The 13,342-nt window shown below is 43.5% G+C and overlaps 1 protein-coding gene across 2 annotated transcripts in view; it reads left to right on the forward strand.

Moving 5' to 3' along the window:
- Positions 1–12,224, forward strand: part of PDE6D (phosphodiesterase 6D) — a 48,878-nt gene extending 36,654 nt beyond the window's left edge. For both annotated transcript variants that reach the window (XM_032399732.1, XM_032399782.1), the window contains exons 2-5: positions 7,858–7,946; positions 8,763–8,888; positions 9,612–9,717; positions 11,624–12,224. In XM_032399732.1, coding sequence (XP_032255623.1) covers positions 7,858–7,946; positions 8,763–8,888; positions 9,612–9,717; positions 11,624–11,705 — 403 coding nt within the window. In that variant the 3' untranslated portion in view covers positions 11,706–12,224. The remainder of the gene's footprint in view (positions 1–7,857; positions 7,947–8,762; positions 8,889–9,611; positions 9,718–11,623) is intronic.
- Positions 12,225–13,342: the final 1,118 nt, after the last annotated feature.

Consider the following 13,342-nt stretch of genomic DNA (forward strand, 5'->3'; position numbering starts at 1 on the left):
CATGTCACTTTGATGCCAATACCTGGCACATAGTAGGTTGTCAATAAGCACTTACTGAATGATAGTTTGAGATCAGGTACATGGAGAGACCTGGATCAGTCTGTGAGGACCCTCTGAAGGTCTTTGACCAGAAAAGTAACACCGCAAAGGTGAAGTGGTATTTAGCCTCGTCTCAGGGGAGATGGAGATGGCACAAACTGTCTGTTTAGGGGCGGCCAGGATGTAGCCAGGGTTGGCAAGAATGCACAGAAGGAGCGCCAGCTTCAGAGTCAGGCAAATCTGGATTCTGTAGACTGGGTGGTCCCAAGAGTCTCTCCGAGGAGGTGCCACCGAAGCCAGGATCTGGGAGCGTGAAGAAAGAGTAAGGGCAGGAGCACTCGGGCAGCATCACACGCAGAGACACTAGTGCGCTGAAGAAAGAGAAAGGCGGCCATTATGGCTGGAGCCTAGTGACTGGGCACCTTGCAAACCATGCTAAGGACTTGAGTTTTGTTTTCAAGTGCAAAGGAAAACCCGGGATTAACATCTAATTCACAGTTTTTATAAAACTACCTTCTGTGAGGAGAATGGATTGAAAGAGGGAGCAAGAATGGAAGCAAGGAGAGGCACTTGGGTAGCTCAGTTGGGTAAGCGTCCAACTCTTGATTTCGGCTCAGGTCATGAGCTCAGGGTTGTGAGATCAAGCCTCGTGTCGGACTCCTCACTGAGCGTAGTCCGCTTGGGATTCTGTCCCTCTGCGCCTACCCCCTGCTCGCCCTCTCTCTTTCTAAAAAAAGACTGGAAGCAAGGAAAACCATCAGGATCCTAGGTAGGAGATGATAATGGATTCAAAACAACAACACTCTGCTTCTAAGTTTCTGAGCACCTTACATGAGCCAACTCATTTAAGTGTGCTGTCCCTTTAGCACCCTCTTTCATTCTCAAAAGTACTAGTTTGGATGATAAATTACAGGAAACTATGAATCAGCCAATTAACATTTTCATGGGGGCAGTCTTCCTACCCATCAATTTCAAACCATTCTATGAAAGCCACTAACCAGGACAACTCTCTAAGATTCAAGCAGGAAAAACTGGAATCTGTCTCCGAACATCCTGAGCCTCTTCCTTTTTGTTCCCTTTCTGTTCTGGCCTGGTTCTCAGTTACATGTGAGCATTTTTGTTTCTTTCCCAGTATCTTTTTTTCCTTTCACTCCTCCCTTGTGTGTGTCTCTCTCTCCGTCATGTGTTCCATGTTTCTTTCCTCTTTCCTCTCTTTACCTTCCCCGTTCCTCCTCTCTACTCTGTCTCTTCCTCTCCACCAATCTCCCTTTGGTCTCTCCTCTCAACTGGCCAGTGAGGTCCTGCTGATGGGGTTTTGGAATATAGGTGAAGTTCACAGTGGGGTAAGGTCTGGAGCCGATGACCAAGAAAGAATTCTTGAGACGTCTTTGATGCAGAAAGGTCGTTTGTTTTTAAAGCACGGGGACAGGACCTGTGGGCAGAAAGAGCTGCTGCACTGGGGTTGTGAGGGGTGGCTGATTATGGTGTCCAATGAGGTTGGGGGAGGTAAGGAAAAAGGGAGGTTTCAAAAGAACTTTCATATGCTAAAGACCTACAAGATACCGGAGGCCTTGCCATTGTCCAGTTAAGTTTGTTTACCCCTCTAGTAAGGCATTAAAATTAACATAGTTGGGAACTTCCTGGAGGAACATTACACTCTGTCCACTTCAATTATCTGTCAATGGGCTGTAGGTTATAAGGGCATTTAATTGTATCTACATTTCCTTCTAGAAGCTAGGCCATTGATAGAAATGCTTTGTTCTTGTAAATTGCTAAGACATTTGTAAACTGAGGGAGACTCAGGTCTTGCAGGATTGTGATCTCTACAAGTTAACTATTTGTTTTTCCTTTCTTTAGCTTTAGGGCAGCCAGGAGTGCCTGAGGAATGTCACATACATCCTATGGGGGGGGGGTTGTGGGGTGTCAGCTTCTGCTTTGTCCTCAGCTTGCCTTCTGTTCCCTCATCACTGCCACGTACAGTGGATCTGTTCTGTTTATAAAAATGGAGGTTGTACTCATGCCAAAATGCTTCGAGATGATTGTCACTAAGTATTTTAAAGTCTTTTATCCCAGTGCCTGCAGTCACATCTCAAGGAAATTTACCTCGTACCCCAACATCTGACTGGTTTCTTCCAGTCCCCAAGCCTTCACTTCCCACTCCACCACCGCCTCCCTGCCGGCCTTCTCTACCTCAGGTCTGTCCCCAGCCCCCGCACTGGCCCAAAATCATACCAGGTCACAGCTATTTAAAACATAAGAGGACTTATGTAACCTTCTGTGTGGAGCCAAGTGACTCTCATTCTTCCATGTGTATCTTAGTTTACTTCCTTTTTTACCTTTCCTAAGGCTCAACACTCTACAAACTATTGATTTTTTTTTTTCTGGAGCTTATTGTTTTCAGGCTGAAGCTTATTTTTAACATGCTCTTACTTTTACATATGAGAGTGTGCTGCCTTTGTCAGCCTCGTTCCAAATAAGAAGCTACCAGAACAGCTCTCCCAGCAGAGGCTTCCCATAGTAAAGGAGTGTTCTTTGTGCTCACCGTGGGTATAAATCACCCGGGAGCTTTTAAATGAGAAAAGACCTGGCTGACCCAGAAGGTGGTATTTATAAATAGTCCTTCAGCCCCCCTCCTTAAAGCTTGTACCTAATCCTCTCCTCTCTCAAGATTGGAAGTGACTTGACCTTTGAGTCTTAAAACTCAGGCTCTTTTTCTCTGAAAAAAATCTAGTTAACAAAAAGCTGCTAAAACAAAAATGTTTTCAGCCAGATGATGATCAGCCATTAAAGCTTCCCTTTCATTTCCAACATTTTTAGCGAAATATGCTTCCTCTTTTGAGGACCATCTTTTCTTGTGGTTATTATTTTAAGATACCTACCTTAGAGGCACCTGGGTGGCTCAGTCGTTAAGCATCTGCCTTGGGCTCAGGTCATGATCCCAGAGCCCTGGGATTGAATCCCATATCAGGCTCCCTGTGCTCAATTGGGAGCCTCTTCTCCCTCTCCTGCTCCCCCCTGCTTGTGCATGTGGTCGCTCTCTCACGCTCTGTCAAATAAATAAAATCTTAAAAAAAAAAAAAAAAGATACCTACCTTAATAATTTTTATTTCTTTTTGCTGTTGTGCTGTCATGGATTTGTATTTTTATGATTTATAAAGCTGTTCCCAAATGGCTGCATCTTTGCCATGAATTAAGAGTGTTCCTTTTCACCCCTAACTTAGAGAACTTGGAGGGGCTCTAAATAGACTCCATCCCAACATCATTTAATGGAGCTTTGTTTGTATTTCTCTAATTTTGTGGCATTTATTGAGAGTAAAATTTTACAGGTTTTGTTAGAATTATACAATGAAGCCCACGATAGAGACACTGATAGGTTTCCAGATTAAGGTACATGCTGGAAATGCCCAATTGTTGAACTGGCCAAAATATTTTTTTAAGTATAATTCCCAGAAAAGATAAGTCCTTAATCTGATTATAAAGAGAGGAGGCGCTTGTGTTAGGGAGATAAGCCATGTATTTTTAGCACCTTCTCTCCCTTGCTATAAAATCGAGGAATCTTAAATTCACTATCCACTAATTATCGGAGAGCACACTCTCATTTAAGACTTTTTTCTTTCTATCCTCTAATAGATTGACAAGTTCTGGTGCCAGGCTTTTCTTTGCTGACCTGGGCCAGCAGCAGTAATGCTTTTTTTGGAAACTGCTAGATCCGATCTAGCTGTTGCTTTACGAAGGGAGCCCCTTTTCCGAGGCTTTTCTTGCAGTAGTTTTGCTAGAATGCCCCATTTGTATGTGAGCCTAAAACTTTAAGAGTAATTTTAGTTTTGTTGTTTAAGAAAATCTGGTGTCCAATGTGGTTATATTGGCACCTAAGAGACTATCTGTAGAGAAAGAATGAAAAGTATGTACAGAGCAAGTTAAATGAGTACTGTCTTCTGAAAACCTTGGACTTAAATGTCGAAGGCAATTCTGTTTAGATCTGAGCTCAGAGTGGACTTGCCGGAGCAGTAGTATCTTTTGTTTCATTTCTCCAATTGGGGAAGCTTTGTCTTCATATATGGAGCCCCCAGAATAGCTAAGCGTATTTGTAGTAATTGGAATTTTAATAGATGACCTGAGGGTACCTGGCTGACTCCGTTGGTAGAGCATGCAACTCTTGATTTTGGGTAGTGAGTTCAAGCCCCACGTTGGGCATAGAGCTTACTTTAAAAAAAAAAAATGTGATCTAAGCAAGTATGTATATATACTTTTGACTTGCTTTTGAATTTAGTTTAAAAAAAAGTGGAATTTCAAAATATGAAGCAGAGAAGAGAAACCCACAAAGGTATATAAGAGCAGCAGTATTTGGGGATATAATGAGCACACTAGGAGACTGTTAAGATTGCACACAAGGAGAGGAGAGAAACACAACCAACACAACTTCAAAGAAGTGGTAGGTTCGTGCGGGGGGGGAGGGGCTGGTTTACAGTGCACAAGCAGGTTGAGAGCACAGGAAGCTAGGGTAACCCTTGGTTATCTTCCGTGACTTTTCCTTAGCCACAAAACCGAGAAAGAATCTCTCCGGAGGGCTAACTGTACCATTAAAGGCATAGTGATGCTAATCAACCACGCTCTGGGTTCAACGCTGCGAGCTACCCAAACAATGGGAAAGCTTGCAGGCTCCCTGGGGTTTCAGAACTGACTGCAGAAATGGCCGCACAGCAGGAAACACATCCTGAAGACCTGCGGACTTTTCCTCCAGTCCTGGTACCCAGGCATCCAAGCCTAGGTCATGTGCTTGCCCCCAGCTGCACCCGGCTCTGCAGAGAAGGATTTGGATCTTCTAGTTAGAGTAATGCCCGGCAGGCACTGTCCCCCACGGGGGCAACAGGGTGCTGTTGGGAAGAGGGTTTGGTTGCTAGACAGCAAAAGGAAAAAAAAAAAAAAAAAAAAAGACCTGCAAACTGTATCAACTATTTATCTGAAGGTCCGTCTCTTTGTAAATATCAACCATCTTTCTCAGACTTAGCCTCCATGTATGGATAGTATTAATTTTTCTTTAATTATTTGTCCATTGTTTAAAAAAAACCCCAGGACTGTCTTTTTAAATTCAGTGTTTATATTTGTCAGAGTTGTGTGTGTACATTGCTCAGAGTCATAGTTCAACCTGGTTTTGAATGATGAGCCGCGTTCTGTATCCTCCCATTCATATTTTCTATTCCCCAGAGAAAACTATTTTCAATTTCTAACTGATTTATTTGCTATTTGTCTTCGTATTTCTGAATTGCACACTGTGGCTATTCTGTTTTAGGCATTGTTTATTGACTTCCCACTATGGGAAATGAGTTTTGTTCTTTCTCAACACTTGCTGCCTGAGCACACATACATGCTCTTCTCCTCCCCCCATCCTCCCAGGATAATGGTATTGGATCCATAGTCTGTGTTTTTATTATTATGACTATGTCAGCCCGTTTGCAATGGTGCCATGTAGTATACTGTGACTACTTTTTTCTTCCAATACCACCTTTGATTTTTCCCAGATGTTAATTATTGTCTTGGTTTTTTATTCATTTACTTAGATTTTCTGTGCTTCTCACTAATGAACCCCCATATGTACCCAAACTCTATAAATCTTTCCCATTTAAACACATCAGATATTCTATGAATTTCATCTTCTTAAAACCTCTCCCTAAGCATTCTGACCAGCTCTTGTCTGGGTCCTTGGCCGGTTGCCTTCCAGGCCCGCTGAAGAGCTTTTACCCTGGGGTCTCCTTCACCTGTCTCTTGTTTTAGATCCATTGCTTCCTGGATCCAATATCGTCTTCTTCCTTAGTCTTCCCTGTCATTTTGAAGTAGCATATTATCATTAGTTTCTCGAGCAAGTAAATCTTTTTTTAGTTTTAGGAATTTCCCTGAGAATTTTAAAGGCACTGCTTCATTTTTTCTATCCTCCAGAGTCCCTGTTGAAGTGTGATTCATTCTGATTTTTTTTTTCCCACTCTGATTCTGACCTGTATGTGACAGCTTGTTTTCCCTTTGGAAGCTTTGCTTTAACCTTGACGTTCTGCAAGTTCATAATGATGTGACTTGAGCACTTGCTAGATCCTTTCAGTCTGGGACAATTTTCTTGAATTAATTCATTGATGACTTCCTCTCCTTGGTTTTTTGGCTCTATCTTGAATTTCTGTTAGATTTTGGATCTCTTAGACTGATACCCAGTTTTTGTATCTTTACTCTCCTGTTTTCTATCCTTGTGGCTTTTTATTCTTCTTTCTGAAAGTGTTCCTCAACTTTGTCTTCTAAACCTTGCATTGAGTTGTTTGGTTCTGCTATCAAAATGTGTATTTTTCGGGGCACCTGGGTAGCTCAGTCATTAAGTGTCTGCCTTCGGCTCAGGTCATGATCCCAGGGTCCTGGGATCGAGCCCCGCAACGGCCTCCCTGCTCAGCGGGAAGCCTGCTTCTCCCTCTCCCACTTCCCCTGCTTGTGTTCCCTCTCTCGCTGTGTCTCTCTCTGTCAAATAAATAAATAAAATCTTTTTTTAAAAAATGCGTATTTTTCTAGCATTCTTTTTTGTTCTCTGAATGTTGTTTTTTTCTTTGCTATTAGTAATTCATTTATTGTATGATGAGCAATACAGAAACTAGAAAATATAACTACTTAAGTTGGCATTTTTTGGCAAAAAGAGATTATCAATTGACTAGCCTCAAAATTTGTAAACTTGAGCCAGAGAAAATCACCTAAACTATACAAAATTCAATTGTATATAATTCTTAGTGTCTGTAAGGGTTATGTTATCTCTGGCTGTTTTGTTTGTTTTTAATACTTCTTTTTTAAAAGTTTGTATCTTCCGGGGTGCCTGGGTGGCTCAGTCGGTTAAGCATCTACCTTCAGCTCAGGTCATGATCTCAGGGTCCTGGGATCGAGCCCCACCTTGGGCTCCTTGCTCAGCGGCGAGCCTGCTTCTCCCTCTGCCTGCCGCTCCCCCTGCTTGTGCTCCCTCTCCTCTCCCTCAAGTAAATAAATAAAATCTTAAAAAATAAAAAAAAGTTTATATTTTCCTTTGTAGTCTCTTTTTTCTTCTAAGTTGCTTTTTTCTCTTTGTTTTGGTCTGTCTTTCATAGTAAATGCCCTCCTCGGTTTCTGGTGATCCTTGGCTAGTTTCTGATATTTAAGAGCAGGCCATTAAACAGGTACTTGAGATCTCTGGACTTGTGAGTAAAACTTACGGGATGTGATCCTCACTGTGGGGGTGGTCTGCATGAGTCACTCCTTGGGATACCTCTTTTATCTGTTTCTTTAGCTCTTTTATCTTGGCTGCTCTGATTGTGTTGGAAATTTTTTAATTTTGCACTATTCATTTTCTCTCTCTTTCTTGCAATTTTTAGATGTGTAGCCTTTGGTTCTCATGTTGTAGATAAAAATACCTCCGCTGGGGGGTGCCTGGCTGGCTCAGTCGGTTAAGAGTCGGCCTTGGGCTCAGGTCATAATCCCAGGGTCCTGGGAAGGAGGAGCCCTGCGTTGGGCTCCCTGCTCAGCGGGGAGCCTGCTTCTGCTTGTCCCTCTGCCTCTGCCTGCCACTCCCCCTGCTTGTGCTCTGTCAAATAAATAAATAAAATCTTTAAAAAAAAATCTCTGCTGGGTCTCTGCTAAGATCTTCCTTTGGATGTCATTTCAATCCTCTTAAACCATCTTATTTGCTTTCATGGCACTTGGCAGATAGGCCAACTTGCTAAAAAGTAAACAGGAGTTGGTAGCAAATCTGAGCGCTAGAACACACCTAGAATACAAAGTGAGGGTCGCCTTCAGTGCATTATTTTCCTTAATATATTTGATCAGAAATTGGATGAACCTCCGGGATGCTGAGACAGGGAAGATACTGTGGCAAGGAACAGAAGACCTGTCAGTCCCTGGAGTGGAGCATGAAGGTACTCCCCAACCCTTTGTCTGCACAGGGCTCTGATGTTTCTGGAGCTGGGCCTAAGCATCAGGGAGCTAAATTAATGCAGACCCTAACGGGCAAACCCCTGAGGGCACAGCATGTGTTGTTGAGATTCCTAGTTCCTTTCCTACCTTTTTTTTCTCTCACTTCCCAAAACCCATTTTGTGCTGAAATTTTAGCATTAGAACATACCTAAAGATATAAACTAAGCTCTCAACATTTTTTTCCAAAAGAAAATTTGCATTTTTATCTCCCTGAATAAAAGAAAAACTAAGGGGTTAAAACCAACAGAACAGAGTAGAGAAGGTGCCCATTCAACCTTTTTCCTGATGAGAGCAGCTAGGGAAGGCCCTTAGATGCACTATATCTGATGTTTCTTAAATATCTTTCAGGGAGGTGCCTGGGTGGCTCAGTTGGTTAAGCGTCTGCCTTTGGCTCCGGTCATGATCTCAGGGTCCTGGGATCGAGCCCCGCACCTCCGCATCCGTGCATCAAGCTCTCTGCTCAGCGGGAAGTCTACTTCACCCTCTCCCACTCCCTCTGTCCTCTCCCTCTCTCTGTCTCTCTCAAATATATAAAATCTTTTTAAAAAAAAATAAAGATCTTTCAGTCAGATGCACTTGACCAGTTGGGGACTTCTGCCTTTAATTAAAAAGTGTAATTCTCTTACCAAGGCATTCTCTGAAATTTAACATAGATAATGTGTTCTTTAAATCAGCTCTAAGAAGCTCCCAGAAACTTGAAGCATTATAGTATGTGATTTTCATTGAGAATGGCTTCAATATTTCTTTTTCTTTACCAGCCCGTGTTCCCAAGAAAATCCTCAAGTGCAAGGCAGTGTCTCGAGAATTGAACTTCTCTTCAGCAGAGCAAATGGAAAAATTCCGCCTGGAACAGAAAGTTTACTTCAAAGGGCAATGCCTAGAAGGTATTCTGTGGCCTACTGCTGGAAGCCACAGTTAGAGTGACAGGGAAAAAAGGCAGGACCCAGTGAACTAAAAGCACTGCTTTGGTAACGTTCACTTTGCAACTCAGATTGTGATGGGATTCCTACACCCTGAGAGACTGGGGGCCCCAGGAAAAACAAACAAAAACAAAGCTGGCAATGACAAGGGCCTTCGAGCCCAACAAAAGGGTTTCTGACCCTGGTGGGCCTGGGCTGGCGCCTGCTTTATCACTGGCGAATTGTAACGTGGTCACGAGGAAGCTGCCGATGAGGGCCTGGTCCGGTGCTCTCTGTCTCCTGCGCATCGGACTGGCAAGGCCGCTCTGCATTGAGTTTCCACCGTGAACTGTAAGAGGGCACATGTGTGTCTCACAGCTGAAATTCCAAGCGAAAGGCCTATTCTGTTCTTCTGTTTATCATGTACGCATAGCCTACTTCTGAGAAAACATTGCTTGTACTGTATCCGCCCACTGGTCCTCGTCCTTTAGACCCTAGAGCATAGGGAGTAAGCCTCTGGTGTGGTCCAGAGGACAGCCCGAGGGGCCTTGCGTGACCCTTCCCATACCTCTGACCCGGGAGGTTTCTGATGGCTTCGTTTGTGGTTCTTGGGGTAAGAAGAGGCTCACTCTAAAGGGGCAGGGGGTGGACGAGGAGCTCAGAGACTGTCCGGGGTGCCCGCTCACCAGCTTTTCCTTCTTCCTGCAGAGTGGTTCTTCGAGTTTGGCTTTGTGATCCCGAACTCCACAAACACCTGGCAGTCCCTGATAGAGGCAGCGCCGGAGTCCCAGATGATGCCCGCCAGCGTGCTAACGTGAGTGAGCAGACCACAGGCATTGTGGAGTGTGTCTCGAAGCAGGCATTCCAGGCGGGGCGACTTGTGGTCCTGTTGAGCGGGCCACCCAGCTTGAAAATTAGGGTAAAGAGTATCCAGGGGTATTTGAGTTTATAGGTTACTGACTTCTGTCACATGAAAAAGACAGTGTGTGATCGAATGGAAAAAAATAAAAAACTTTAGATTAGACCTTTAGACTTAAATTCCTGATTAACCCTGACTTGCTGTGCAATCTTGGACGATGTTTACCTCTTTGGCCTTATTTTTCTCTCTGTAAACATAGAATTAATAATTCTATGTCACAGAGGTGGAGTGAGGCTCAAACGAGATGATATGGGAGGAAACTGGCCGGTACTCTATATTAAATCTAGGCTAATTTGCTCACTTTCCTGACTACCAAACTTCTGATACTCTGTACTTTTCTTGAATGGCCTTTAATGGAATCTGACAAAGTTCTAATTTTGTTTTAGAGGATAATGTTTGGTTATAGTTTTTCAGAGACTAGCTTACCATTTTGATAGTTATGCTTCCTGCTCAAAGAATAATTAGTTTGTCCTTTATCCAAAAACCCTGTCAGTAATGGCCCACCAACCATTTTCTCTTGGGAAAAGGTATTAGACTTTTGAAGGTTTTAGTAATAGTGTCTACTAATGAGTTTTTCACACAGATAATTGTGTAATATTGGATTGTCCCTTTAAACAGATCCTTGGTGAAAGCCACACTGAATATAAATAAAGGTTATTTACTTTATAAGTCTTTAATAGATGTTTAATTATAACAGTAGGTATTTTTATATTCTAATAGCCAATTAAATCTTGAGTTTCTTATGTACCTATTTTATAATTAATTACCAACAAAAATATATCTGCTGGCTATTAATTACCCTAGGAAAGTACAGGGTAGTATATAGAAGGGCATTTTTTATATTTTATTAACCCCCATTGACTTCTCCTTGGCCAGGCCCAGTTTCTTTCAGGTACTAAAACCAGTAAGTCTATGATGACGTATTTAGGTCTTTTAAGTCATATTTTACTTTTCGGAACCCAAAAGCAGTACCTCTATTGCCCTTAACTTGGTTCAAGAGTGGTTTGGTTTGGAAACACTGAGATATCCACCTTAAGAAAAATGAAATTCCACTCTGTGCAATACAGGTATGCCATTTGGGGTTCTTTGGCTACAAGCCATAGAAATGACTCCAGCTGATATGACAGCTGAAGGGGGGGTGGGGAGGGGAGGCACTGAGACCCAGGCAGCTTGAAAGATACAGATGGCAGGAATCCATGGATGATTTCCTTCAGGAGCAGCCTTAGGAAGGATCCTGCTCCGGGGAGAGAGTCTGATTGGCCCAAATTATGTCCTGTGCCCACCCCTTTGCCAGGTGACCCGTGGACTGGAGATGGGGTGGGTCCCCAAAAGAAGAGCAGAGTGCTATTACCCAAAGTGGTGAAAATAGATGCAGGAAAGGCCAACCCACAGCTGTCTACCAGAGTAGGTGTCGTAGGGAAAGATACCACCCCTAAGGCCTGCAGGTTTCCATGTGTATCAAAAAGTCAGTCATATTAAAAAAAAAAAAAAAAAAAGCCGTACTTATAAGCACCCCTATGTGCAGAGCCCTCTGCTAAGGGCTTTACATATATCAGGGATTAATATCAATGATTAAGACATGCTCTTTCTTCTGTTTTCTGAATTTGAGGAGAAAAAAATCGAATCACAAAGTTAAATGTCACATTAGACTTCTAACCCCATTTGGACATAGACTTCAGTGTCCCCAGGCCAAGGTGGGTGCATGTCCCCGGGCCCAGCAGACCCAGACTGAAACCACTTTGTGGAAATGAAATCTGTTGCCTAACACACTCACTCTTTTGCCCTCTCTTCTTACTTATAGTGGGAATGTTATCATAGAGACAAAGTTTTTTGACGACGATCTTCTTGTAAGCACATCCAGAGTGAGACTTTTCTACGTTTGAGAGAAGAATGTGTGTGCATTTCAAGAATTTGGGTTTTTTGGGGGAAAGGAGGAAACTGTTTACTTTTTTCCTCCACACATTTGGTTTTTGACACTTCCACCCCTAATTCCCTGTACGGCAGAACCCACCTGCGGCCACCAGGGGACCAGTTCTGTGTAGGTAACCAGATGGCTGTTAACTCCGAGCCGCCATCTTTCACTGACCAGACTCAACTCCCAACCCCAGACCAGGGCAGAGGGTGAGCCTTGACTCCTTCCCAGGGTGACACGGGACAGGCGCTTACCACAAGAGCCACTGCTGTTCCCGCCCCCGCCCTGCCTCCTCCTTGGGCCCTGCAGGCAACACATCTTCCTTTGGCCCCTGGTTTTGGAAAAATTCATATTCCTGACCTATGTTTAGTTTTTTTCCTACCATTTCTATTTCATACATTCTCATACATTTAACTTGTAAAATAGACTGTGATATTATTATTACGTAATGAATTAAAACATATGAATTAAAATATTCCTACAGTCTTTAGCATGGCACTGCTTTCATCTCTACTTTTTCTGGAACACGAACCCAGCCCCATGATGTGAAGACATTTATCAGACCGTAGGATCACAACTGTATTTTACTCCAGAGATCGACTGATAGATCTTGCGTTCCCGATGCTTCAGTTGCTGCTTTCCGAGAACGTACAACGTACCCAAACAAGACCCATGACCTTAACGTTTGTGTTTGAGACATGATATGTAGTGGTTCTCTTCTGCAACATAGATGCTCCCTTTGTTTGTTTGTTGTCGCTTTTGACTTTTCTCATACCTTTATGATGTACCTTTGCTAAAGAGGTTTCCAGAAAGGGTAGAAGTTCCAAGCTGGCAGAGTAGAGACTCTTCTATTCTTACGTGAGAGGATAGAAGTTCCAGAATGGAGAAAAGATCTCCCCGAAGTCATGTGGAGAACGATGGGAACGCATCTGGGATGGGGTGGGTGCTGGGAGGCCTTAAAACCCAGGCAGAGGAAGCCAGCGTGGGAGACAGTGATGGTAGCTGGGTGCCCACAAGTCTGACATGACAGAGAAGGGTTCTTTTTTAGGAACTTAACCCTGAGCTACCAGCAGCCTTCGCTGTTCTTTATACAATACCAGCAATTAAAGGGCTTCCAGTTCGCACAGTAGTAAGGGTCTGAGGCCACAGGGGAGGAGAATACACCCAGAGATGGGCCCTCTCTGGCATAGCCCCTGCTCATATATTCCTCCTCTGCTTCTGTCCGTTACCAAAGGGTCTGCCTGCGTCTGTGGATGGGGAGGGGAAGGACATTTTTAGTGGACTATCACCATCTTTTAGTGATAATTCCATTCCTCACATGAGGGCTCTTGTCTTCAAAAGCTAATTTTTAAATACCAAGATTGGATGAAAAAACAAAGTTAAAACGAATCCAGATTTCCTTTCGCTTTCTGGAAATGCCATCTCTTCTCTCAGAGTGAACTCGCCCCCTTTCCCTGAACTACGTCTGTCCCCAGAATTCCAGCAGGGAAGGCTCTCAGGGAACCGGACACCTCACAGTGGAGAGAGGCCGTCCCAGGGAAGCTTCTCTCCCTGCTTAGAGCCTCCTTCACTGCCCTTCTCCACTTACTCACCCAGCCAGAACTCTCA

This window comes from Phoca vitulina, unplaced genomic scaffold (genome assembly GCF_004348235.1).
Source record: "Phoca vitulina isolate PV1807 unplaced genomic scaffold, GSC_HSeal_1.0 scaffold1, whole genome shotgun sequence".
NCBI classification, from domain to species: Eukaryota; Metazoa; Chordata; class Mammalia; order Carnivora; family Phocidae; genus Phoca; species Phoca vitulina.